General features: G+C 54.1%; 4 protein-coding genes and 1 non-coding gene across 7 annotated transcripts; 3 read left to right on the top strand and 2 right to left on the bottom strand.

The window, feature by feature from the left end:
• The first annotated feature begins 7,724 nt into the window (after window positions 1-7,724).
• FOSL1 (FOS like 1, AP-1 transcription factor subunit) lies at window positions 7,725-15,078 on the top strand. Of its 2 annotated transcripts, none has more exons than XM_037053243.1 (4): window positions 7,725-8,014; window positions 10,260-10,454; window positions 13,018-13,125; window positions 13,447-15,078. In XM_037053243.1, the coding sequence occupies exons 1-4, from the start codon at window positions 7,925-7,927 to the stop codon at window positions 13,843-13,845; spliced, it is 792 nt and encodes a 263-aa protein (XP_036909138.1). In that variant the 5' UTR covers window positions 7,725-7,924; the 3' UTR covers window positions 13,846-15,078. The 2 variants fall into 2 exon arrangements, with proteins under 2 accessions (XP_036909138.1, XP_036909137.1); XM_037053242.1 differs by having other exon boundaries at window positions 7,727-8,014; window positions 10,257-10,454.
• LOC118991847 (U2 spliceosomal RNA) lies at window positions 9,332-9,515 on the top strand. Its single transcript, XR_005067491.1, has one exon. It is a non-coding gene; the product is annotated as a U2 spliceosomal RNA (small nuclear RNA).
• A 68-nt stretch (window positions 15,079-15,146) lies between the features above and the next one.
• Window positions 15,147-16,159, bottom strand: CCDC85B (coiled-coil domain containing 85B). Of its 2 annotated transcripts, XM_037053245.1 has the most exons (2): window positions 15,563-16,159; window positions 15,147-15,394 (listed from the first exon to the last, which is right to left on the bottom strand). In XM_037053245.1, exons 1-2 carry the CDS (start codon window positions 15,993-15,995, stop codon window positions 15,387-15,389), a joined length of 441 nt encoding a protein of 146 aa, XP_036909140.1. In that variant the 5' UTR covers window positions 15,996-16,159; the 3' UTR covers window positions 15,147-15,386. The 2 variants fall into 2 exon arrangements, with proteins under 2 accessions (XP_036909140.1, XP_036909139.1); XM_037053244.1 differs by having other exon boundaries at window positions 15,147-16,159.
• Window positions 16,160-17,954: 1,795 nt separating this feature from the next.
• FIBP (FGF1 intracellular binding protein) lies at window positions 17,955-21,910 on the top strand. Its single transcript, XM_037053241.1, has 10 exons — window positions 17,955-18,143; window positions 18,337-18,535; window positions 18,686-18,812; window positions 19,610-19,710; window positions 20,199-20,332; window positions 20,667-20,775; window positions 20,859-20,922; window positions 21,190-21,276; window positions 21,364-21,461; window positions 21,786-21,910. Exons 1-10 carry the CDS (start codon window positions 18,059-18,061, stop codon window positions 21,853-21,855), a joined length of 1,074 nt encoding a protein of 357 aa, XP_036909136.1. The 5' UTR covers window positions 17,955-18,058; the 3' UTR covers window positions 21,856-21,910.
• A 178-nt stretch (window positions 21,911-22,088) lies between these two features.
• On the bottom strand, window positions 22,089-25,423 carry CTSW (cathepsin W). The gene is made up of 10 exons (XM_037053239.1): window positions 25,317-25,423; window positions 24,965-25,049; window positions 24,046-24,159; window positions 23,493-23,650; window positions 23,313-23,409; window positions 23,149-23,229; window positions 22,942-23,067; window positions 22,684-22,748; window positions 22,403-22,612; window positions 22,089-22,324 (listed from the first exon to the last, which is right to left on the bottom strand). Exons 1-10 carry the CDS (start codon window positions 25,389-25,391, stop codon window positions 22,211-22,213), a joined length of 1,125 nt encoding a protein of 374 aa, XP_036909134.1. The 5' UTR covers window positions 25,392-25,423; the 3' UTR covers window positions 22,089-22,210.
• Between the last annotated feature and the right edge of the window lie 364 nt (window positions 25,424-25,787).

Below are 25,787 nucleotides of genomic sequence, written 5' to 3'. Positions count from 1 at the left end.
GGTGGCAAGGAGCTCAAAGGACAGCACAGGGGCATGTGTGACTGCTCAGCTGGCATCCAGGGAATGGGAAGAGTGATAACCAGGCTCTAGAGGCATCAGCCCCCTCATTGTTCCCTGCCTTTGCCCAGCCCCCACCAAGTGGCTCCCTGGGACCCCCTCCTCCCCAGACTACAGCCTCATTAAACTGAGTGCAGACCAGTCCCTGTTCAAATGCCACTCAGCAGCTCCCTTGTCCCCAGCCCAAGTCAAGCTCCTCAGCCTGCCCTTCAAGGGCCCTGGCTGAGGCCTCACTCAGCCCACCCTTCAAGTTGAGGGTCTCAATTGTGTGCCCCTGGACCACAGGGACACTCAGGCCTCCCCTTCCCCTACCCCTGGCCTTCGTGCCCACAGATTCCAACTCCGGGACTGTCTCCCCAACCTCAAATGCTGCTGTGTCAGGAAGCCTGCTCCCTACCCCCATGCAGGTGGGACAGTCATTCTTTCCTGGAGGCTGCGAAGAGACTTGAGAGAGCTTTCTGGAGGGTGGAAATATTCTGTATCTTGATTGGAACCTGCTGACACGGGGTTATACAATAGTCAAACGCATGCCAGTACATTTAAAGGGTGTAAATTTTGCCCCGACTGATGTTGCTCTGTGGGTCGGGCTTCCTCCTGCAGACTGAAAGGTCACAGGTTCAATTCCCACTCAGGGAAGATACCTGGGTTGCAAGCCAGGTTCCCTGGTTGGGAGCATGAGAGACAATCAATGGATGTTTCTCTCACACATCAGTGTTTCTCTCCCTCTCTTTCTCCCTGCCTTCCCTCTCTCTAAAAAATAAGTAAATAAAATCTTTTTTACAATGTTTTAAATATTTTTATTTATTTATCTTTAGAGGGGAAGGGAAGGAGAGAGGGAGAGAAATATCAATGTATGGTTGCCTCGGGTGTGTCCCCTGCCAGGAACTGGCCTGCAACCCAGGCGTGTGCCCTGACTGGGAGTCGAACGGCAATCGTCTGGTTCACAGGCCCGTGCTCAATCCACTGAGCTATACCAGCCAGGGCAATAAAATATTTTTTTTAATAATAAATAAATAAAAATAAAAGGGGTGAATTTTACTGAATGTAAAATATACCTCAACAAAGTAATTGTGTTTTTTGTTTTGTGTTTTGTCTTGTTTTGTTTTTAATGGGGCAGATTGCCCTGGCTGGGCGGCTCAGTTGATTGGAGCATTGTCCTGTCCACCAAAAAGGTTGCGAGTTCAATTCCCGGTCAGGGCACATACCTAGGTTTCAGGTTCGATAAGTCAGGACACAGCCAGGAGGCAACCAATTGACGTCTCTCTCTGTCTCTCTCTCAACACACCCTCACGTAAGGCTTTAAATAATAATAAAAATAAATGAAACAGGGCAGATTTTCATGTAGTCAGTGGGAGAATTGCCAAGGTATAAGAAAACAGAAAAGCAAGGAACAAAACAGGATGTAGAGGAGGCCACCTTCTGGACAAAAAGGTACCGGAGACACTGGGTACAGCGGAAAGGGAGACTTTTCCCCCACGCCCTCCACGAGGTTCCACGCCCTCGCGTGGCTGCTGCACCATGAGGCATGGAAATGGGTTAGAGTTGAAAAAGAAATGCAATGACATATGTAAAAACATAAGGCAAAGTAAAAAATAAAAATCAGGTTTTAAAATAAATTCTTCTCTTCCGCACTATATAGGTAATTTCCTTGAAATGCAAAATCTCTAAAAATTATTCTAAGCAGGTTAAAAAATAAAGTAATAGCCTTAGATGGTGTGGCTCAGCAGACTGGGTGCTGGCTTGTGAACTAAAGGGTCACCAGTTCGATTCCCAGTCAGGGCACATGCCCGGGTTGCAGGCCAGGTTCGCAGAAGGGAGTGCGAGAGAGGCAACCACACATTGATATTTCTCTTCCTCTCTTTCTCCCTCCCTTCCCCACTCTCTACAAAAATAATAAATAAAATATTTTTTAAAAAAGAAAGTAATGCCCTGCGTGGTGCTCTGGGACTGTAAAATAGGGACTGGTGGAAGGCCTCCGAGGAAAGGAGGGGAAAGTGAAACCAGCAGCATGAAGAGGTGGCCAGCTGAGGCAGCGGGGAAGGACAGCCTGGTCAGGGGGACAGCCAGTGCACAGGCGAGAAGCTCAGTCCAGCAGGGCGTCTGGAGCAGAGAGAGTAACTGGGTGCCGGTGTGGGAGGACGCTGGGCAGGCGGCCCCAGGCTGGAAGGGCCTGGAAGGGCCTAGAATGCCGAGTTAAAAATTTTCGGCCTCGGTCTCTGAGAGTCAGAACTAACAAGGCGGTGAGAATCTTGGGCTCTGTGTGGCTTTTAGCAAGTTGCTTAGTTTCTCTGTGTCTTCATTCTTTAATCTGTAAAATGGGTATACTATTATTATCTGTCTCTGCAGGTTGTTGCGAGGATTAACACATCGCTTTGAACCACGTCGGCTCCATCAGAGCTCAATGAATGTGAGCCGCTAGTGTTACCCTCAAGTCTCACTGAGCCCCCAACCAACTGCAGCCTCAAAGAAAATGGGGTGTGTGGAGCATCCCCGCCCCACCCCGTCCTAGGCTTTAGGCCCTCCTGGGTCTCCGCGCCAAAGGTGCCGGCGCATGGAAGGGTCCAAGTTTGAGGGTGAAATGCTCAGGATTTTAAAAGTTTCCTCTGTGAATAATGTCAGGGTTTGATTTTATTATTTTATTTGATTGATTGATTTTAGAGAGAGGAAGGGAGAGAAGCATCGATGTGTTGTTGCATTTGTCTATGTGTTCATCGAGTGATTCTTGTACGTGTCCTGACCGAGGGTCAATCCTGTGTCAGACGACACTCCAACCAGCGGAGCTACCCTGCCAGGGCAACGCTGTCAGCGTTTTGAATACCCCTCAGGATGCTGGGCGAACCATGAGAGGAGAGAGCAGGGCTGGAGGCTGTGGAGAGCACCCTGAAGGGAAAGGATAGGGCCAGAACTGAGTAAGAAGAGTGTTTGTTGAAGTGGACTGAAATGTCACCTCCAGATGTGGGGCGACCAAAAGAGATCTTGCCCACTGCCGGTGGGGTGGGAACCAGCACAACCCCTCTGAGGAACTGCTGGAGAGAATGAAAGGCAAACGTGTACCCCATGGGCCAGCAGTCCCACCTCTGGGCACGGCCAAGAGAAACGAGGGCAGTTGGCTGCCTAAGGACAGACCAGGAATGCTCACAGCAGCCTTGTCCATTACAGCCCCAAACCGAAGGAGCCCCCCCACTGATCGCCAGCAGGGGAACAGCGGGAGCGACGGCGGCCTGTTCATGCAGTGGACTGGTACACGGGACAGCAGAGAAAACTGAGGGACAGCTTTGCCCAGTGATGTAGATGAATCCGGCAGACAGGGCGAGTAAAAGAAGCGGAACCCAACAGAACACACATGGTATGATTCCATTTCTGTGAGGTTCGAGAACAGGCAAAACCAATCTGGGACGATGGAAGTCAGAGTAGCGGTTACCTGTGGGGGAAGCGGGGAGGCAGGAGGAGACTCTGAGCTCCTGGAAACACCCTGCATCGTGACCAGGGAGGTAACCACGTGGGTTTACACACATATACAAAGTCACTGAGCTGGACATGCTGGACGAGGGCACTTTACTATATGTATGATATATTTTTAAAGATTTTATTTGTTTGTTTTAGAGAGGGGGGAGGGAGGGAGAAAGAAGGAGAGAAACATCAATGTGTAGTTCCTTCTCACACACTCCCTACTGGGGACCTGGCCCTCAACTCAGGCATGTGCCCCGCCTGGGAATCGAACCAGTGACTCCTTCCTTCACAGGCCAGCACTCAATCCACTGAGCCACACCAACCAGGGCTATGTATGATATTTTTAATCGATTGATTTAGAGAGAGAGGAAGGGGAAGAGAGAGAGAGAGAAACATCAATTTGTTCCACTTATTTATGCATCCATTGGTTGATTCTTATATGTGCCCTGACTGGGGATTGAACCTACAACCTTGACATATTGGGATGATGCTCTAACCAACTGAGCTACCTGGCCAGGGCTACCACACAGGGCTATCTGTATGTTAAACTTCAATTTAGTCAGCAACCTAAATATAAAAACCAAAATTATGCAATCAATAGAAGAAAAAATAAGGGTAAATGTTCAAATATCTGATAAGGGTTTGGAAGCCAGAATATATTTTAAAAACTCAAAAGATTCAACAACAACAACAAAATCAAACAATCCAATTAAAAATGGACAAAGGACTAGAATAGACACTTGTCCAAAAAATACATACAAATGCCCAACAAGCACATGAAAGGTGTTTGTTGCTCACTAAGGAACATGACTGGTCTAAGGAAATGCAGATCAGAAACAATGAGATACCACTTCACACCCTCTAGGACGCCTTTCATTTTGAACATGGAAAATAATAAGTGTCGGCATGAATGTGGAGAGATCAGAAGCTTCATGCAGACTGGTAGAAACAACCGCTTGGTAAACCAGTCTGCCAGTTCCTCACAAGGTTAAACAGAGTTTCCAGATGACCCAAGGTAAACGGGCACATACAGCCACACAAAAACTCGGGCGGGAATGCCCGTGGAGCATTATTCATAATGGCCAAATGTCCATCAACGTATGAATAAATTAGGCAGGTGGGGATGGCTGGGGTGGGGGGAAACAGGGGGAAAGGCAGAAACTGTACTTGAACAATGATAAAATAAAAAATAAATAAATAAACTTATGAATAAATGAATTGTAGTTTTGCCATACAATAGAATATTATTCAGCCATAAAAAGGATATGATACCAGTTACGATATGGAGGAAGCTGGAAAGCACAGGTTCAGTGAAGGAAACCAGACGCAAGAGGTCACATCCTGCAGGGTCCCACTGGTGTGCAGTGTCCAGACCAGGCAAAGCGGCAGAGACAGAAAGCAGACCCGCGGCCACCAGGGGGTGGGGAGGAGGAGGGAGTCGGGAGTGATTAATTAAAGGGTATGGGGTGTTTTCCTGGGACGATGAAAAAGGTTTTGAGACTGCATAGAAGTCGTGATTGCATCACACTGTGAATGCACGGAAGTCCATTGAAGTGAGTGCTTTAAAACTGTTAATTGCATGTTAGGTGGCTTGCCCTACAATTTTAAAAATAAATAAAGTTTAATTTAAAAGTGAATGGAAACTGAAAAACAAACATCACCTCCAAGGCCCTGGGGGCACTGACAGAACCTGCTGGGTGCAAACCACACTTCTCGGTGGCCTCCTTTCTCCCCACTGCAGCCCCAAGAGGCAGGGCTTCTCCAGGAAAGCGACTGAGCCCGGCTCACACGCTGCCGAGAGACAGCGCCCCATTCCTCAGACCTCCCGGCACCCAAACTGCCCCATCAGTGCCCCAGGGGTTCTCGCCTGGCCCGGAGCTGGTGAGGTCAGGAGCCAGGAACGGTTTATGCAGCCTCGAGGCGAGAGTTAGTGACTGAGGGGCTTGGAATGTGCTGCTTCTGAAAGACCTTCTTGTGGCTCCACTGACGGTTAGAGCAGGAAGGGACTTTCAGAGGCATGTAATCACACACGCACACACACACTTGAGACCTGAGCCCCTGCTCACTCACCGCCCCCAGGCTGTTTGGGGAGCAGGCAGGGTGTTGTTTCTGGAGCAGGCAGATGGACATAGTCAAGGCTGACCTGACTCAGACCTTGCATGTGCCACTACCTGGCCCCGGGTCACCCTGTCCAGCTTGTACTTAGCCAAGGAGTCCAGATACCAGTCCGGGTGTGTGTGCGAGTGTGCAGTATGAGCGCCTTTACCATAGGATCAGACCCCCAAGGGCTGTCAGACCTGGGGCTTTGTATTAACGTGTGTGTGTTTATTTTGGATATTTGTCAAAAGCTGTGCTAAACGTGGGATATTATGTTATTTCTAGTCTCCAGCAATTCTGTGACGTAATTACCACTATGTCTCCATTTTACAGATGAGTAGAGTCTTTGAGAGATTGTCTGTCTCATCAAGGTCATATAGTGGGTGGGGAGCAGAATTCAAACGCAGAACCCAGAGTTATCTGATTCCAACATGGGTGCGTTTTTCCATGGGTCAAACTGCCTCAAAAAATCTCTTTCTCTCTCTCACATACACCCCAATACTGCTCACTGTAAACTGCTGTTGGTTTCTTTTTAGAGAGAAATGGGCATTGAGGACAATGGGCATTGTCCTCAATGCTGCAAGGCGGCAGCACCAGACTGGTAATCACCTTCTGAGTGCTTGGCGACTTATATATTACAGAGCACGTTCACATCTGTGATCTCATCTGATCCCACCGCAGCCCCATGAGGTCAGCAGGAGGCTCAATTATTCCCACAGGGACTGGCACTCAGAGGGAAGGTCACCACCCAGGGTCACAGAGACAGAAAACGATACCTCTGGGACTGGAAGCCCAGGGCCAAGCTGGCTTTCTGGTTCCAAATCCTGTGTGTACCCACAGTCCCCTCCCTGGCCCCTCTCCCCAAGGAAGGCAACCTAGGCTCTCATCTCTCTGAAATCCTACTCCCCTGAGGACAAAACTAGAGCTGAGGTACCAGAGGAAAGTGGGAGAGCCCAACTCTCTCTCTGAAGCCGTGTGACATTGGAAGCTCAAGTTTCCTCAGTAGAATGAGTGGGAGGAAGCTGAGAAGAAACCTTGGGGTGGTCCCCTCAGCCCTGACATTCTGCAGATGTGAAAAGGTGTCTGGGCTTGGAGCTGCCCCAGTTCTGATCTGGCAGCCTGCTTCAGCCATTCTCTCAGTGATCTTAGGCACTTCATTTCAACACTTCCAAGCCTCAGTTTTCCCATCTGTAGAATGGGATGATGATTTTACCTTCCAGGTAAAATCTACCTTCCAGGGTTGGTGGCCCTTGGTTATTGACATTTGACCCTGGCCTCACAGTCACACAGACCTTTGACATAATCTTCAAGCAAGGCTGATGACCCCACAGCCCTGGAAGAGCACAGACGATATTTAGAGAAGATGTATTTCAGGCCATGGGACACCTGTGTCTCACTGCAGGCTCTCGCTGCTTAGAGGGGCTCTGAATTAGAACTTGTTAAAGGTCCTGAAATTATCCTGTGAGTAGCACAATTATTTTGCACTGGACTTGTAGGTAATTGAAAACATTAACTTGTTCACTGTAAGCATTTAAAATATATAAGGGTTTTTGTAACTCTGGTTTGTCACTTACTTTTTATTATACTCGAATCTTAAAACAATACCGGTGGAAGGGCTCCATGTCACGACGTGCAGCCTTGGATGGTAGTAGTACGTTCCTGGCATCAAATAAGCACCCAGTTAATAATAATAATAATAATAATAATATCATCAATCACATTTATAATGCACTTTACAGTTTTCAAACCCTTTCACATTCTTTATTCCAACTCCTATGCGCAGTAGGGTAGCTATATGAGTATTTTGTCCCATTTTACAAATAAAGAACCTGAAGCCGGACCAAGCCGTGAGAAGGCTGCGGGCGCAAGTCCGGGAGTGGGGCGGGTCTCGGACTGTGCAGGTTGGCTGAGCGGGGCGGGGCCGGCTCCCAGCCGCTCTCTTGTGCGTGTAATCCGCCGGGGAATCCTCTGTTTCACCTGGGCGCGGCGAGGAAATTGCACCATGTATGGGCAGCTACGTCAGAGGGGGCGGACCCGCCGCTGGGGCTGGGGGACGCCAAAGCCTCCAAGTTCCCAGCGAAAAGACAGCTGCGGGACCTTAGGAGGCGTTGAACTGTTCGGCGCGGACTGGCAAAAGGTGGCGCGTCGAGAGAGGCGGAGCCCGTAGGAGACCCGCGCCGCTGCGCCACGGCCCCACCCCCTAGTTGAAGTGGTTCAGCCCTAGAACTTTTCATTCATAAAAAGAAAAGACTACGCGAGGAGCGGGTGAGTCAGAACCCAAGCCGCCGACGCTGACCCCACAGAGCAGCCAGCCCAGGGCATGTTCCGAGACTTCGGGGAACCCGGACCCAGCTCCGGGGGCAGCGGTGCGTACGGCGGCCCGGGGCAGCCCCCGGCGACAGGCCAGCAGGTGAGAAGGAGCGGACGCCTGGGGTCCCCGGGGGAAATTGCTCCTGGGACGCTGCGGTCAGCACCGACCGGCGCTGGGACTGGGGCCGGGAGCAGGAGTAGGAACCTGGTATAGGTGCCGTGGCCGCGGGTCCTGCCCACTGTCCGCGGTCCGGGGACACCTCCCCCCCAGCCAGGAAAACACGCGCGAGGGTAGGTGTAACAAAAATCTGTGAACGTCCCCTCTCTCGCTCGTGCCTTTTTCCCTCCCTGTCTGCTATCTGTCCCTCCGTCTTTCTTTCTTCTTGTCCTTAACGTCTTTATTTCCTCCTGTCCAGCGCTAATTTCTTTGTCCATCAGTGTTAGAACGGGGCCCGGGCACCTGCGTTAGTTAATACTAACCCTGACAGGGTCACAGGGTCTGATTCATCTCCGAATAAATTACGGGGATGGGATTCGGGATCTGAACTGCGACCCAGGCGTCCAACACAGGAAGGAGGCTAGATCCAATCCGCAGGCTAGCCCCAACAGACCGGGAATCCTCGGCACTGTCTGTGGTCGTCTGTGTATCCGTCCATTTGTCTGTCCTTATCTACCCCATCGCCAAGTCCTTATCCCCTTCTCCACGCAGCGGAATCTGGTGGGCTTCCAAGACTGGGTCTTGACCCCTTCCTTTACAGGTTGGGGCCAATCAAAACGGAAGGTGCGGGAAAATGCGCGGGGTTAGACAGCGGGGGACTCTCGCTCCCCCGACTCTTGGCGCCCGCTGGCGGTTGGGGGGACCCCGGAGGTTGCAGGTGCCCATTTCCTGTCGAGGGGCCAGGAGCACGTGTCGCTAGGGGAGGGAAGGAGCGGCGTCCGTTCCGCCGAGTCACGGCGGCCGAGTCACGGCGTCTGACTCACTCGGGGTGCCCCTCCCTTCCTGGCCCGGAGCGGCCCGGGCCTGGACAACCTCGGGAGCAGAAGATACCGCCGGCGGTGCCTCGAGCCCGGAACTCGGGTCACTGGGCCACTGGGCCCCCGGGGCTGGGCCAGGGACACCGCTGTACGGACTTGCCTGGACTTGAACCGCCTTTTCCCGGAGGACTGGGCACACACACCCAGAGCCCAGCCCCAGGGCTAGAACCCAGTTCTCCGGGAACACTGAATCCCCATCTCAATATCCTTTCTGGCTGAAAGAGAATAGCGGCAGGTAAAACCTGAAGCTCTAGCTGTATAACCAGGCGTCCTGCTGGGCGGGTTTCTCCTCGTTTGCCGTATTCACAGAATCTCAGACCCCATTGATTTGAAAACCCACCATTATTTTGTGCCACTAAATTGTTTAAAGTTGCCAATTATCATCGCTTCTTGGCCTTTCGGCCAAGATCAAGTGTAGAGATCTGCTCTTTTCAGTTTAACATCTGATACATCCTCTGAGGACCACACATTAAATGGATTTTTGGAGCAGGAGATGGAATGGGGCTCACTCCGCCCACGCTGCTCACTGACCTAGCGTGGCAGTACCTCCAGGGAAGGCACTCCCCGCCAGGGCCCCTCCCCCAAAATAGGCCAATTGAACAGATTTCAGAGCTACTAAAGGGTACTTCTTAGCATCGATGAAATGCCATAATCCTCATCTATGACAATATTAAAAACAAGGAAACTGAGGCACATTGAGGTTAAATAGTGTTGCCAAAGTCACAGACAATAAGTAGTCCAAGCTAAGATTAGAACTGGAACAGCCGGAACCCAGAGCCCTGACTCTTGTCCTCCACAGCCCTCACCAGGCCCTGTCACATACATTCTCTCACCTGGTTCCCACAGCCATCCTTGGTGTTGGGAGCTCTGACCATCCTCTGTGCGAAGGGGACCCAGGCGGGTGCAGGCGTGGGAAAGAGCCGAGGAGCCTGGGACCAAGTCCCACTGCCCACTTACTGGCTGTATGTCTGAGGACAACCATTTTCCTGTCTGAAAATGAAGATACTGTTGTGCAAATTATGAGTCAATATTTGTAAAGTGGTTGGGACAGTGCCTGGAATTCATATTTTATAAGTGTTAGCTCTGATGGGGAAATGAGGTACAGAGAGGTTATGTGACCTGCCTAAAGTCACACAGCTCAGGAATGGGGTTTGTTACTCTGTCTCTCTAACTGCCAAGCTGTGCTCTTGCTCTTTCTGGTGTCTCAGTGTCTGTCTTGAGGGTGGACAGCAGTGTGGCTTCTGTCCACTGGAAGCCCCTCAATTAACACAGACTACACCCCTGATCTTCCATTTCTTATCCCTCAGAAGTTTCACCTTGTGCCAAGCATCAGCGCACTGAGTAACAGCCAGGAGCCACAGTGGATGGTTCAGCCTCACTTCCTGGGACCTAGTAGCTACCCAAGACCTCTGGCCTATCCCCAGTACAGCCACCCACAGCCCCGGCCAGGAGTCATTCGGGCCCTGGGGCCACCTCCAGGCGTGCGTCGCCGGCCCTGTGAACAGGTAAGGGGCAGAAGCCTTGCATGGTTCTGATGCCCACAGGGGTACAGAGGTGCAGAGGGTAGCTCTTGCCCCAAAGAACACTGGCTTAGAAGGAGGGAGGAGGTAGCACCACTAGTGACTACTGGCCAAGGTGGAAAGTGAGAGGAGCCTCTAGGAAGACCCAGAGGACAAAGAGGTCACTTCTAGATCAGGGAATGCTTCCTGGAGGTGGAGGCATATAAGTCTAGAAAGACGGGGAGGATTTGCATAGATAGAATTGAAGGAAAGGACATTTCAGGTAGAGGGGGTGGCACAGCAAGAATGGAGGTGGAGCCCTGGTCAGGTAGCTCAATTGGTCAGAGCATCTACCCAGTATGCCAAGGTTGTGGGTTCAATCCCCAGCCACAACACATACAAGAAGCAACCCAAGAATGCATAAATAAGTGGAACAACAAATCAATGTTTCTCTCTCTCTCCTTTCTTTCTCTAAAATCAATTTAAAAAAATTTTTAAAGAATGTCAGTGGAGGTGAGAACATGTAAGGGACCCACGGAAAGGCACGTGGACAGCAGAGGGCACCCACCTGCAGACGTGAATGAGAGGGTGGGCTTATGCTATGGCTGTGTAGCTGGGAAAGAACAGAAAGCAGGTTCCCTTTAGCTGCTCTCTGAGTCCCAGTTTCCCTATCTCACTTAAAACCTCACAAACACCCTCTGGGGAATATACTCTGGTTTCCCCATATCACAACCAAGGAAATGAAGGCCCACAGAGGTAAAGTCACTTACTTGCCCAAGATCACACAAGTGCTGAGTAATGAGACAGGTCTGCCCAATTCTAAAGTTAGGTTCTAACCAGCAAGCCACACTGCCTCGTTCAGAGCTAAGAGAAGGCTTGAAGAAGAGAGCTGGGAACTTTTGCCTCCCCAACCAGGGTTCCTACCCCCACACACATTGCTAATAATGTCCTTTCCAGAATAAATAAGAGATGGTCTTTAAGGGAGGGGCACCTCTTTCCTCTCCCAAGAGCATTTAAAAAATATATTTCATCTTTTATTTTTAGAGAGAGGGGAAGGGAGGGAGAAAGAGAGGGAGATAAACATTGATGTATGAGAGACACATCCACTGGCCCATAACTCAGGCATGTGCCCTGACGGGGAATCGAACCCCAACCTTTAGCTACTCAATCCACTGAGCTACACCAGCAAGGGCAACCCTGGAGCCATGTGAGTATGTGAGATGGCAGTGGGTGAGGTTTGCACTTTAAACAGGTTGCTCTAACAACTGGGTAGAGGATGGGGAGGGATGTTGGGATCCTGGAAAAGATATGCTATTGCCTGAGAAAGGTGTGCCAGGGGAGGCTTTCCTGGCTGGCCTTTGTGACCACCTGGAAGAGGACTATGGTGTGAGCCCCAGAGGCAGGCCTTGGCCTTTCTTCCTGAGCCCTGTCCTCAGGGTGCTTTGGTCCTTGGTCCTCTCAGACTGGGGCTGTGAGCTGTGAGCGGGAGTCCTTCGTGGGGCAGATGGTCTCCGTAAGTTGGCCTTTCATTCAATGTTGAATAGAGTGAGTGGATTTTAACTTCTGCTCTAGGACCAAAACAAGTTATTCATCTTCCCTGGGCTTCAGTTCCTTACATGGAAAGTCATGTTAAGAATCCAAGAAAAGCACTCTGGCCTGTGTGCTCACCTGGCTGAGTGTTGCCAGGCAAGCAAAAAGGTCGCTCTCTTGGTCAGGGCACATGGCCAGTTCCCGGCAGGGGACGCATGAGAGGCAACCATACATTGATGTTTCTCTCCCTCTCCTTCCCTTCCCCTCTAAAGATAAATAAATAAAATCTTTCTTTTAATTTAATTTATTTATCTTTAGAGGGGAAGGGAAGGAGAAAGAGAGAGAAATATCAATGTATGGTTGCCTCTCATGTGTCCCCTGCCGGGAACTGGCCTGCAACCCAGGCATGTGCCCTGACTGGGAATCGAACCGTGATCCTCTGGTTCGCAAGCCCTTGCTCAATCCACTGAGCCACACCAGCCAGACAATAAAATCTTAAAAAAAAAAAAAGAATAAAGTTCAGGAAAAGAATCTAAGAAAAGCACTTTGCTGGCACACAGTACATTTCCAATAAATTATTTAGCAGCAGTCAGCCCTCCTAGTGCTTACAGCCCCTGGGGAAAAGGAGACTTGGCCATAAAGAGATTGAAAAAAATAAGGGTCTCTAGAAAAAGAGTGGCCGGCTCCCAAAGGCTCCAAGGAGGAAAGGCTATGGGCACTTCTGGCAGGGGACTGAAAGAAGACTTCCTGCAGGCGGAGACATCTTAGTTGAGTCCTAGGAGATGAAGAGGGTTAAGGTTTGTACCTCCTGAGAGGGGAACCGTAGTGGGCGGGTGCGAGGAAGAAATCTGATTAGTGAGTTTGCTGAAGTGAGTTCTGGGGACACGTCGGTACATGGTGGTCCTGAAAGTGCAGGAGGAGGGTGCCCCTTCCTTGCCAAGCCCTCCACCAGGGTCCTACCACTGGGCAACCGCACTATGGGAGTGCTCAGCAGCTTGTAGCCCAGGATACACCTCACTGGTCCCTCTATCCCCCCCAGGTCAGCCCAGAGGAGGAGGAGCGCCGTCGAGTGAGGCGCGAGCGGAACAAGCTGGCCGCAGCCAAGTGCAGGAACCGGAGGAAGGAACTGACCGACTTCCTGCAAGCGGTGAGCACTGGTCGGTGCGGAGGGTGCCTGTGGGGCCCCAGGGGACACTGGAGAGGCAGTCCTTTGGAAGAAGGACGAGGAAAAAGTACTTGGATCAACAGCCGACTGGAGCTAAAGCTTCCACCGACAATCTCCTAAAATGCTCAGGGTCTTGATTGGAGTCCTGCACATTTTTCTCCCAGGGCCTCATGGGAATTGTAGTCCAGACTTGCTGGAGACTCCCCCACTCACCCTACTTCCAACCGCCCAATCACCACCACCATTTGGAAGCTATGCGGTATTCCAACCTCAGCTTCTTGATTCCTGACCTTCTCCCTACAGGAGACTGACAAACTGGAGGAGGAGAAATCAGGGCTGCAGCGAGAGATTGAGGAGCTGCAGAAGCAGAAGGAGCGGCTGGAGCTGGTGCTCGAAGCCCACCGCCCCATCTGCAAAATCCCAGGAGCCAAGGAGAGTGACACTGGCAGCACAGGCGGTATTAGCAGCGCACCAGCCCCTGTTCCTTGTATCTCCCTTTCCCCGGGGCCTGTGCTTGAACCTGAAGCATTGCACACTCCTACACTCGTGACCACACCCTCTCTGACTCCTTTCACTCCCAGTCTGGTCTTCACCTACCCCAGCACCCCTGAGCCCTGTTCCTCAGCCCATCGCAAAAGCAGCAGCAGCAGTGGGGACCCGTCCTCTGACCCCCTCGGCTCCCCTACCCTCCTGGCATTATGAGGCATACTGGTCCCTCTCCCTGTGGGTGCCACCCAGCCTGTATCTCCTCAGTAGCTCTTCCATTGGTCCAGCTGGCCTGGGCCATATTCCATGCTCAACCCCTGCCGGTTCTTCTCCACCCTACCAGATGAGACTGAGCCTATTTTGCTTCCTGGTGGAGCCAGCTTGGGGCCACCAGAGCTGCCCACTCTAGAGGCATTTCTCTAGAGCAGGCCTCTCTTAGCACAATTTCCTCTAAATCAGAGACAAAATATTTCCCATTTGTGCAAGAAAACTCTAGGCAGCCCCAAATGACTTTGTAGATCCCTACAGGTTTTCTGGAGCCCTAACCCCCTCCAGACCTCCTCTAAGTCTTCATCACCTTCTTCCTGTGATCCACCCAACTCTACCCCTTGACAGGAGATATACCAGCCTAGAACACTAACTCACCCAGCCCCACTGCCAGCAGCACCAGGTGACTGAACTAGGGCATTCTGTCGGCCCCTCCAGAAATGGCACAGCTGGAGAAGGTGCCAGAGACTTCTGTGATGAGCTGAGCTGCAGCCCAGGCTCTGAGAAGACTTTAGCTCCAGGGTAACTAAGCCTCCACCACAAAGGCAGCTGCTATTTATTTTCCTAAAGAGAGTATTTTTATACAAATCTGCCAAAATGAAATAAAAGGCTTGAAGCTCCAGCCTCATTACGTTGGCTCCAGAGGCTAAAGGGAAAACATTTGAATCCAGAAGTCCTGAGTTCAAGACTCAGCTCCACAGACTCACTGCATGACCTTGGACAAATTACTTGATATTCCTGGGCCTCCCTGGCTTATCTAACAAATGAAGCTACATCTGCTCTGCCTTGTCGCCAGGATTGAGAGGAAGAATGTTGTGCGATGCCAGCCAAGAGGATTATCCTCCTCCTCCTGATGGGACCCACCTTGCTCCTGCATGTACCACAGGAGGGCGCTGTTATCACTGTTGGGCCCCTTACAGCCTAAGAGGAGGTAGCTGAGTGGCTTCTAGGCCCCCAACACCTGCTTCCTGCCCCATTGTCTTGGACAGGAAGGAGCAGGGAAGGGAGCTGGAGCCACTTCAGGGGCCGGATCACGGCCTGTACCGGTGCCTGCTAGCAGGGCCGGGTGGGGGTGGGGGTTGTAGCCAGCGGCTTTCCACGGTCCCATATCCCTCCCCAGGCTTGAGGTAATTGGGAAGGATCAGACACCTTAGTTGGGTAGCCCCTTCAGAGGGGAATGATACCCCGTCTCAATGTCCCCGCCCTTGTCCTAACCCCAGCGAGTGCCAAACAGACGCTGCCCATGGGGGTCTGCTTCCGTCCCAGTTTATTAGCCGCCACCCAGCCCCCTGCCAGTCCCTCTGCTCCAGCTTCCAGTTCCCTCTTGCCCGCCAGCGAAAGCAAGGGGCCCTCCTCATTGCCAGGGTGTCTAAGTCCATGCCAGCGGCCCCTCGTGCGCAGCCGGGCGGCTTCCAAGTCCCGAGGTACACCGCAACCGCGGCGCTTGGGAGACCATCCGGGCGGGCGTTGGTGCGAAGGAAGCTGCGCCCTCAGTCATCTGGGGAGCAAGCCAGGGGCAACTGATCAGGACTACCCACGCTGCCAGTGCTGGAGCTTCCATCGCCCAGGTCACGGGGCCCGCAGGGGGGCAAGGTGAGCTCCGGGGTCGGCCCGGTGCCTGAGCCCCCCACGCCACCGGGACTGCTTCGGGGGCCCCACTCCTCACCCAGCGCCAGGCAGAGCTCTTTAAGCGCTAGGTTCTCCCGCAGCAGCTCTTCCTGGCGGCCCTCCAGCTCGGCCAGCTTCTGCCAACAACCGCCCAGGTCCTCACGCACAGCCCGGGATGCCTGGGTCCCGAAGAGCTGCCACTGGCGCGCAGCGCGCCGCCCGCGCTGGCGCTCCGAGTCCAGGAAGCAGCAGAGGTCGCGCAGCTCCCGATTCTCGGCCTGTAGGCGTCGGTTGAGCTGCTTGAGCTCGCGGATTTCGCCTAGGTGACCCTGCAACTGTCGATTCACCTCCTGCATGAGGCGGCCGCGCTGCACCAGAGCCGCCAGGCGCGCCGCCTCCTCCCGTCGCAGGCGCCGCACCAGCTCCTCCTTGCCCAGCGCCGCCATCTCCTCATCCGTCAGCTCCTCCAGGCCGCCTGCCTCGGCCTCCATGACTGCTCAGGTCTCTGGAGCATCGCCTGCCCGCTGCCGCGGTCCAGGTGCCCCACGTCGAGCCCGGCGCGGCTCAGAACCCGGCTCCACCCGCGGCAGGCTGTGGCCGGCTAGCGTAGGCTGCAGCAGGAGCTCAGGGATGGGCACGAGGCAGGGCGCGCGCCGGGGCGGGGCCACATGACGTTAATGAAGGAAAGCCAATCCGGGGAAGCCTCTACGGAAATGGGCGGGGCCTTAGCATGGTGGGAGCAGATTCCCCACCCACTCCCTACTGAGCGTCCCTGACCCTTGGGGTTAGTGGGTACCTGCTCCAGTGCCTGTCACCCCGAAACCAGGAGCCTCGTACCTCCCAATCCTCAAGTTCGAGCCTAGGTCTCTCAGCTCCTTCTCAGAACCAAGACTCAGGTGTCTGCCCAGGAACTCTCCCACTCACCACCCTCCACCCCGGACAGAACTCAGACCTATCACCTTAACATCCTTCCTAGTTTAGCTCCATCTCGAGAAGGACTCGGCTCACTGAGCTTCGCTCCCAAAGCCAAAAGTCCTGGCTCATCATCAGCCTGCCCTCTCTTTCACGGGGCGTTTTCAGCCTGGGGCGGGGGGCAGGGGGACATACAAGGGATTCCTTTGTTCAATAAGGCTTTATTGTGTGTAAGATCCATGCAGAAATAAACTTGATCGAGATTCTTATTCTGTCCTCAAAGAAGTGTAGTACTTCCCTGACTACATCTTCCCTAATGTAGTCAGGGAAGACAAGGTGAGTTAAACAAGAAGCAAATGGAAGAGGGACAGACTGGGTCTGAGGGAACCCCCCCCCCAAAAAGCTTTTCTTAGATGTCTGAAGGTCCCTGAAAATGCATAGGGCTTTGTCAAGCAATGAGACAACCAGTGCAGGGAGAGGAAATAGCATGATGAATGACGCTGGGGCCTGAACAAACAGTGAGAGTAGCTTGATTTCTTTTTGAAAGACAAGTGCATGCAGAAAGGGGAAAGAGAGGGAGGAAACAAAGGCAGTCGGAAGCCAACTACCGACTCAAAGCTCAAAGATTCTTAAGAGCTTTCAATATTAGGCACATTTTCACAGGCCAGGAAGGATTTTAATCAGGGGTGTAACATTTTTAAATATGCGTTTTAAAAAATGATTGTTTGGGCTGCTTTGTGTGGGGTGGACAATGAGGGGGAGTGTAGGCAGGGAGATTAGTAAGAACACTGTGTCACTGGGCAGTAGAGCTATGCAGAAAGATTGTGCCAGGGCAGTGTTAGTGGGGGTGGGGAGGATAAGAGATACTAGAAATATTCAGGAGGCAAATCAGCAGAACTGAATGTGGAGAGAGAGGGGTCTGAGAGAAAGCCTAGGTTTCTGATAGGAGACCTTGGTGGGTGTTGGAGCTGTCACTTAGATAGAAATGCAGGAAAGAAATAGAGTGAGGAGACCAAGAGGTCTATCTAGCTTTGGGGGGCTTGTGGGGAGACAGCATGAAAAGAAACACAAACAGATAGGAGGCCCTCCTGATGAGGACTTCCAGGCAGAGCTCTGAGCTGCAGAATAAGAGAGGTCACTTAGTGGTAGGGCGGGGAGGGTGGAGGGTGCTAAAAGTATAGGAGCAAGTGCCCCAGCCCAGGAGAGATGCTCATCCGCAGGATGGACTGAAGGGCTTCCAACAAAGGCCTTTGGAAGTCGGTTGCGCGCCTTTACTGCGCAGAAAAGATTTAGGATACAGGTCAAAGTAGAGAGATCTGGAAAAGAGAAAGTGGAGTGGAGGGAACAGGAGGAAGCGACCGGGAAGGATTCCAGGATGGGGGAGACTAGCCCGGTCACGGTACAGGGTAGGTGTGGGGACAGAGAAGCCTGAGATTCCCCTTCCTGTCGAAAGGGGGAGCTACTCCACCGCCTCTGCCTCTTTCCTGCGCCACCTTCTCTGTCCCGGAAGTGGTCCTTCTGTGGCTGGGTGCCGGGTACCGAATCTCAGTGCTCCCGGAAGTGGCCCGGCAGCTGTGCGCCCGGCCCCGGGCCGTTCTTGCTCCGGCTGTGGCGCTGCGGCTGCTCCCGGCCGGGGGCAGCCATGACCAACGAGCTGGACATCTTCGTAGGGAACACGACCCTCATTGATGAGGACGTGTATCGCCTTTGGCTGGATGGTTACTCGGGTCTGTGGGGAGATCGTCTGGGGGAGGCCATCAGGTCGAGCTGTTGTTTTGGATGGGTGAAGGAGCCTGGAATTGGGCATCTTACAGGGAAGCGGGCAGAAGGAATAAGGGATGTATGGAGATAGGGGCTGAAACACCTGGAGGGGCTTTGAGGTCGGTGGGGCAAAGCCTGATGCTAGCGCCTACTCCCTAGTGAGTGACGCTGTGGCCCTGAGGGTGCGCTCGGGAATCCTGGAGCAGACGGGCGCCACAGTAGCGGTGCTACAGAGTGACACCATGGACCATTATCGAACTTTCCACATGCTCGAGCGCCTGTTACACGCACCGCCCAAGCTGCTGCACCAGCTCATCTTCCAGATCCCACCCTCCCGACAGGCGCTGCTCATCGAGAGGTGGGATGCCAACCACTCTGACCATATACCCATTTTGCAGGCTGAAACTGAGGTCCAGGGAGGGACAGGACTTCCCCAGGCCGTGAGAAAGTTGAGGCCCCCTTTTCCCTCCTTCATGGAAAATCAGTAGTGTCCTCTGCCTCCACGCAGGTACTATGCCTTTGATGAGGCCTTTGTGCGAGAGGTCCTGGGCAAGAAGCTGTCCAAGGGCACCAAGAAAGACCTGGATGACATCAGCACCAAAACAGGCATTACCCTTAAGAGCTGCCGAAGGCAGGTGGGCACTGCAGCCACCTCCTCACCCACACAGCATTTCGTCTATAGTCCACCCTTTCACTCCACGGCTTCGGCCACTGCCCACCTCTGTTATGGCAGCTACTTCGTACCCAGCCTCCTCTCCCGGGTGTGCCCCTTCCAGGCCATCCTTGACTCTGCAACCAGCGTGACCTTACAGAACCCCAGGTCTGACCATAGCTTCCTCCTGTCCGTAAACTTTCAGTGGCTCCCACTCCCTCCTGGATAAGCCACACTCTTCGTCCTCACCCTTCATACTCTCTTTTGATTTGGTCCTGCCAGCCTCTCCAGGCTTACATTTCCCCGGCATCTGGCTTTGTTTTGCTCAAGCTGCCCCATCCTGGAGGGCCCTGTTCTTGGCCATATCTACTCCTTGAAATCCAAGTCAGGGTCATACGTCACCTTCACAAGACTCTCTGGTGGCGCTAGTGAGGAGTAACCCTTCTGGAACTTTCAAATCTTTTCTCTGTGTCTCCTTTGAGGTCCCTGTATACAGCTTAGCATTTGCTCATTTTTTTTACTATCTGAGTCTTAGCCAGGAGGGTCATTTCGAGCACAAGCTTGTGACGAACTGGAGAGTGTGATGCTAAAGTAGGAATGAGTAAACATTTATCTGAGGCAAGGTGGCCAAAGCTGGTGGATGTTTGTTGAATTGATAATTTCCTAAAGGAATAAGTGATTCTGTAGCAGCATGGGGAGATGGGTGAGGGATGGTGTTCAATAAACAGTTTATTGGATGAGCAACTTCTGACCAGGCCTCCCTCCCCTGACTGCCTGCAGTTTGACAACTTTAAACGAGTCTTCAAGGTGGTGGAGGAAATGCGGGGCTCCTTGGTGGATAACATCCAGCAACACTTCCTCCTTTCCGATCGGTTGGCCAGGTGAGGCACCAGGCGAGGAGCCATCCATCTCCCCCATTCTGCACACTCCCCCAGCCCCCAAGGCTGGTCCATCTTCCCCACCCCACCCACCTGACCTCCTGGCTATGTTGGGGGAATGGTTATCTCACTCCTGGTCTGCAGTCTGGATCAGACTGGCCTGGGTTCAAATCCTAGCCCCGCCGTTTACCAACTGTGCTGTTGTGAGGTGCCACATAGAAAGCCCACGGTATAGCCCCCGGGGCTTAGAAAGTGCTCAGTAAGTGGTAATGGTTACCACTGTGGTCCTCTGCTAGATCCCTTCCGGGACCTGGGTTGAAACCTCTTTTCATGGATGAGAAGGTCCAAAAAAAGGTGACTTGAAACATGTCACACAGTGAGTTAGGGCAGGGAGAGGCCGGAACTCAGATGCGCAGCAGACGCTGCAGATGGGAGCTGCTCGCCAAGAAGGGACTTCCAGCCCTGACAGGTCTTCTGTCCCCTCCCTGCAGGGACTATGCAGCCATTGTCTTTTTTGCCAACAACCGCTTTGAGACAGGGAAGAAAAAACTGCAGTACCTGAGTTTCGGCGACTTTGCCTTCTGTGCAGAGCTCATGATCCAGAACTGGACCCTCGGAGCCGTCGGTGAGGCCCCCAGCCCCTACTGACCCAGGTGCCCGGACATCTCCCCGCCCTCTCAGGGTCTACTACCCCACCAGCACTTTCTCCTGCAGGCCCCCAGTTCCCAGCATTCTTTGTCCTTCAGGGCCTCTCCCCAACCAAGTCCAGTATCCCCACACTCCCCTTGTCTGCGAAGAGCCCACTACTTCTCCATGGCCTGGGAAGGCATTCCACCTCTCTGACACTCTGATTTCTCCTTTGCCCCGTGGGGGTGCCATGTGGAGGGTGAGGAAAGCGTGGGTATCACAGGAGGGCACTTTGTCACCTCCCCCCAACTTCCTCCCTGGGCCTCACTCAGACTCCCAGGTGGATGACATGGACGTGGACTTAGACAAGGAGTTTCTTCAGGACTTGAAGGAGCTCAAGGTGCTGGTGGCTGACAAGGACCTTCTGGACCTGCATAAGAGGTGACTCTGAGGAGGGGGGTCCATGGGGTGGGGCCTGAAATGGAGGCCCAGGCAGCTCTAGGTTTGACCCCATCTCCCTGCAGCCTGGTGTGCACTGCCCTCCGGGGAAAGCTCGGTGTCTTCTCTGAGATGGAAGCCAACTTCAAGGTCTGTGGTCCAAGCCAGCTTATGTCCCTTGGGCATCTTCAGCCTCTGGTTCACTGTCCCACCAGGCAACCCTGCTCATGCCCCAGATTGACCAGCAGGTGGTGCAGCTGCTCCCTCTGCCCACCTGTAATGGGGCGGGGGCGGGGGGGGGGGCAGCTCCTAAACATTGGGGAGTTATTTGATTGTGGGAGGTAGATAGATTTGGGGAGGGGCCCTCCCCCAGCCTCTGGGGCAGAAGGCAGAACTCGCAGGCTCCCTGGCCCACAGAACCTGTCCCGGGGGCTGGTGAACGTGGCCGCCAAGCTCATCCACAATAAGGATGTCAGAGACCTGTTCGTGGACCTCGTGGAGAAGGTGAGCTCTCCTGCCCACTGCCCACTCCTCCCCAACCTGGCCTGTCTGTGAGCTGTACCAGTACTAGATGTTCCCTCGGACCCACAGTTCGTGGAGCCCTGCCGATCTGACCACTGGCCATTGAATGATGTGCGGCTCTTTTTGAATCAGTATTCAGCGTCAGTCCACTCTCTGGAGGGCTTCCGGTGAGAGACCCCGCCTAGCCAGCCTCCTTCCGGGCCTCGCCCTCCTGCAAACTCAGGGCTCCCTGTTTCACCATCCTGGGGGTGGGAGGCTCTGTGGACCAGAGCCCTGGCCCATGTCACCTCCTAGAAGCTGTGACATGACCTTGGGGAGAGGTTCCTTAACTCTCCATGCCTCGTTTTCCTCGTATTTAAATTGGGGATGATAATGGTAAGGATCACAAGAACACTGTGAGGACTAAAGAGGGAAGGTACATAGATCACTTGGAGCAGCATCCTGGCATGGTGGCTTGCGGTAAACCTCAGCCATCACTGTTGTCGTTGCAGGCACCAGGCCCTCTGGGACCGCTACATGGGCACCCTCCAGGGCTGCCTCCTGCGCCTCTACCATGACTAAGGCCCCCTCCCACCACCCTGTCTGCACTGCCAATAAAGTTGCCATGACATTGGAAGAGCCTGTGCATGGGTCCACATAGGGGGCCATAGGTGGGAGGTGTGCACATGTGTGTACCTAAGTGTTACTGTGTGTAGGGATCTGTGTGAGTGTTGGCCCTGCAGGGGCCAGGATGTGTCCAGGAGTGGTGTCTGCTCAATCCATCCATTTCCCCACCCAGCTGAGTCCACTTGGAATCCAGGCTCTTCCATTGGTTTATTCAACCCATAGCAAGAGGATTGGGAGGACAGGGGAAGACTTCTGGGTGTGGCCAGCAAGCAGGCAGCTGGCACAGCAGGAGAGAGCTGAGGGGGGGCACTCAGGGAGGGCAGGAGATGACGTGCTGCTTCTTGACTGGTGTGCCCACTCGGGCAGTAATCGGGTACTTGGTGATGCCGCAGGCATTGCTCCCTCGGTGCATCCGGAAATAACCCTAGGAAGTCGGGCAACATCAGGGCCAGAAGGTGGGGAGGCCTGTCCTGTCCTTCCCCTCCCCACAGACCCCACTCACCTCCTCACCCCACTGGGCCCCCCAGGAGTTCTTCAGGATCCAGTACGGAGTGGAGTGACGAGGCCGAGGTTTAGACTGGGACAAGTCTGTCTCCGTCTGCCTTCTCTCCCCCGACTTGGTCTTACCAAAACCCACCAGCAGGACAATGTGGTCCAGGTGCTGAGGGTCACAGGTGCCGGGTGCAGGTCTGATCACACCGTTCCGGTAACCCTGCAGGGGCAGAGGGGCTGAGTCTGGGGCCGTACCCCCTGTATGCCCCCCCATTCCCGACTTTATCCCACCTGCAGCAGCTCCATGTTGATGCTCACAGTGATGGGACCCTCTGTGGCCAGGTACCGGGCAATTCCTGGGGTAGAAGTGCCGTCAGGCCACGCTTGCCCCATCTTCCCTGCTCTCAGCTCATGGTCGTCTCCATCTGTCTCCCACCTACCCTCATTCCTCCATCCCTGTCGATAGCCCCGTCTGTCTGCCTCTGTCCTGATCTGTCCGTCCCTGTCACCCCCTGCCAATGTCCACCTGGGTCTCTACCCTGCCCGCACCCTGCTCATTCTCCGACAGCATGATGAAATCCTGGATCCAGGCCACCTTTTTGTACTTCTTGGCCTGGCACTTGTGGGCTCTGGCCTCCCCCTGGAATGGGTAGTCCCTTTCGCTGGCCAGGCCACCTGGAAGTAAACAAGGCCAGGAGGAAACTCCACTCCAAAACATCCCCCACACACGCAGTCCCCAGAGAGGCCGGCACTCACTGTTGTTCATGACGGTTATAAACGCATCCCAGACGAAGCCACCGCTACAGCCATTCCCACAGCGGTCACAGTCGAGGAGCTCTGGTGGGAAAGGGGCCGGTGTGGGTGCCCAAGCCCAGGCCCCATGCTCCCACCAGCACACACGCCCCTTTCCCCAGCCGTACCCTGCACGGAGACTTCCACAGACATCTTGTGTTTGATGGCCCACAGGGCCTCGATGTTGCCCACTGCCGCCATGGCCCAGCAACACTTGCAGCTTTTCTGGGGGGGGGGGCTGGGTAAGGGGGCTGAGCCTTACCCCTCTCCTCTCCCTCCCACCACTGAGGCTGGATGGGGCATGTTACCTGGTCCCTGACAGATGAGATGATGCCGCGTGCCTTCCGCCAGTCACAGGTGGAGGGCACTGACTCTCCCCTCTCGCCAGATCCTCCTACCTTTCTGTCCACATTGGGGGCCCTTCCAGCTGCCCTCTGATTCCCATACAGCTGGCCAAACTCCTCCTCTGAGGGACATATGGGACCACCAAGATTACCACCTTGACCCCTTCCCTCGTATTCTGCTTCTCCCACTCCAACTATCCATGTCCTCGGCCACTTGTGTCCCCATAATATCCTGGGAGACAAAGGCAGGGATGCTGAGGTGTACAGAGAGACCAAGTTCCTTGCTGGGACACATCCCCTGGCACTTGCTACCTCAGCCTTGAACCGAGCAGGGACATAGGCCTCTGGAGTACCTGTCCGTGCTCTCTGAGGTTTGGGTTAAGCACTTAGGCCTGTGGTCTTCAGGGTCCCTCTCTTGGAAACGAATGCCAACGGTCTATCCTGTTTTTCTGCCAGTTCCCCTGGAGAAGGCTCTGCTTCCCCAACCACCACCTGGGGCCAGAAGGTGTCCCAGTACCTGTGAGGTCACTGAACGGAGTCACCCCAAACTCCGCTGTGCCCAAGTCCTCCTCCTGCAGCTGCTGAGCCCGGGCCAGGTTGCGGGCAAAGATATCCAGGCGGCGAGCGTGCTCTGGACCAAAACAAGGTCTTTCCAGGGGCAGGAAGTGGTCACCAGCTGGGTGCCCTCCCTCCCACACTCACCCAGAGGAGGACGGGTTCCTTTCCTGTGGCCCCTGCAGGCTCCACTGCAGGTGCCTGGGCAAAGGAACAGCTCCCCAGCCCACCTAGGGTTGGCTTTCCCCAGTTGGCCGGAAGGACATCTCTACCCACCTTTGGGGAAAGCCAAGTAAAGGGTCTGAGGGCCACATGACTCAGAAAGGAAAGTAGGTGGTCAGAGACCACAGACAGGTTTCCTGTTGGGTGGCCTGCTTCACACCTCCAGCCATAGGCCTGGGGCTGGGGCCTGGCAGGATGGCAGGGGTGGGGAGGGTGGGGTATAGGTCCATGACATGGGCTGAAAGGCACCCACAGATTATCCCTCTGTGGATGAGACCCAGAGAGAGGGGAGGAACGGGGTTGGCAACTTAGGGTGGAGAAGGAGTCTCCAGCTTGGGGACAAAAGGCACATCCTTAGGTGTCCGCTACATGAACTCCTGGCTAGATGGTCTGTCCACCGCCAGGAGTCAGGACTGTGGCTATGGGGGCAAAGGATCCTCTAGGACTGGGCAGACCCCCAACGGCTGCCACCTCCCCCCACATTCATAGCCAAGAATGACCCTGCCCCCTTTGCATTCGGGAAACGGGGAGCACACCTCGAGCCCTGCCACTGTCCCACTGAGAGCTTGGGCCAAGCCCATTTCTCATCCCGAGCCCTGATTTCCTCACCAATTAAATAGGAGTGGGTTTGGACTGCAGGTGTATGGGCCCCAGGATACCTGCTGGGTTCGAGTAACTCCGATTGTACTGGATCTGGAACAAAGTGAAGACCTCTTTCAGTTCCAGTGGCCGGGGACCTGGGCCCTAGAAGGAAGCAAGGGTGGTGGGGGAGGGGGTTGAGCAAGGAATCATTGCTGGGACCACACCGTGGCTTCCAGCCAGGACTGGGCGAGGGGATCAGCCAGTCAGCCTGTTTTGTCTCCCTGTGCAAGCTTGGGCATATCAATCGCCTCTCCAGGCTCAGTTGTTCCCTGTGAGAAATGGGCGCACAGTGGTTGTTTCTGGAGGGGTGAGCCCCAGGCATGGGGCTTGCAGAGGGAAGGGCATGGGGAATGGACAGTGGGCACTTACCTGGCCTCCGATGCCTTGGGCCAGACCCGCCACCAACAGCGCCAGGAGGCAGGAGAGACAGCCAGTTAATGCCATGTTGCTGCAGACCAGAGTGCCGGGGTGGGCAGGAAACTGCGCACACCAAATTGGAGGGGGCTGGGGGGCGGAGCTGGAGAAACCACGAAGGAGAAACCAGGCTGGGAGGGGAGGGCAGGCCCCTCAAGCAAAAGGCACTAGAGCGTTTGTCCCTGTGTAGCCCTCTGCCTGCTTGCACCCCCTCCCACCCATTTTTCTTTACTCAACAGAGACTTTCTACCCACCCTGTTCTGGGCAATTCTTGGGATCCAGAGATGGATCTGTCCCTTAAGGAAACAGGAGGAGACAGGTTCTAAGAGGTAGTGACAGGAAGCCATCAGTATTGCAATGGGTAAGCCCAGGGGGCTTCCGGAGCCACAGGCCCCTGACCACCCACAGGGTGTGGAGGGAGGGTGG

Source organism: Sturnira hondurensis, unplaced genomic scaffold, assembly GCF_014824575.4.
Source record: "Sturnira hondurensis isolate 20B ecotype Veracruz unplaced genomic scaffold, ASM1482457v3 Scaffold0007797, whole genome shotgun sequence".
NCBI classification, from domain to species: Eukaryota; Metazoa; Chordata; class Mammalia; order Chiroptera; family Phyllostomidae; genus Sturnira; species Sturnira hondurensis.
This window is presented reverse-complemented; position numbering and strand designations above follow the sequence as displayed.

Bases quoted from the DNA above. Each gene is read 5' to 3' on its own strand.
- FOSL1 (XM_037053242.1), top strand. From the start codon at position 7,925: ATGTTCCGAGACTTCGGGGAACCCGGACCCAGCTCCGGGGGCAGCGGT. The intron at 10,455-13,017 runs GTAAGGGGCAGA...TATCCCCCCCAG, and splicing joins GTCGCCGGCCCTGTGAACAG to GTCAGCCCAGAGGAGGAGGA. The intron at 13,126-13,446 runs GTGAGCACTGGT...TTCTCCCTACAG, and splicing joins TGACCGACTTCCTGCAAGCG to GAGACTGACAAACTGGAGGA.
- CCDC85B (XM_037053244.1), bottom strand. From the start codon at position 15,995: ATGGAGGCCGAGGCAGGCGGCCTGGAGGAGCTGACGGATGAGGAGATG.
- FIBP (XM_037053241.1), top strand. From the start codon at position 18,059: ATGACCAACGAGCTGGACATCTTCGTAGGGAACACGACCCTCATTGAT. The intron at 18,144-18,336 runs GTCTGTGGGGAG...CCTACTCCCTAG, and splicing joins TTGGCTGGATGGTTACTCGG to TGAGTGACGCTGTGGCCCTG. The intron at 20,923-21,189 runs GTCTGTGGTCCA...CCTGGCCCACAG, and splicing joins AGATGGAAGCCAACTTCAAG to AACCTGTCCCGGGGGCTGGT.
- CTSW (XM_037053239.1), bottom strand. From the start codon at position 25,391: ATGGCATTAACTGGCTGTCTCTCCTGCCTCCTGGCGCTGTTGGTGGCG. The intron at 23,410-23,492 runs GTAACATGCCCC...CCCCCCCCCCAG, and splicing joins TCTCATCTGTCAGGGACCAG to AAAAGCTGCAAGTGTTGCTG. The intron at 23,068-23,148 runs GTGAGTGCCGGC...GTTTACTTCCAG, and splicing joins TATAACCGTCATGAACAACA to GTGGCCTGGCCAGCGAAAGG.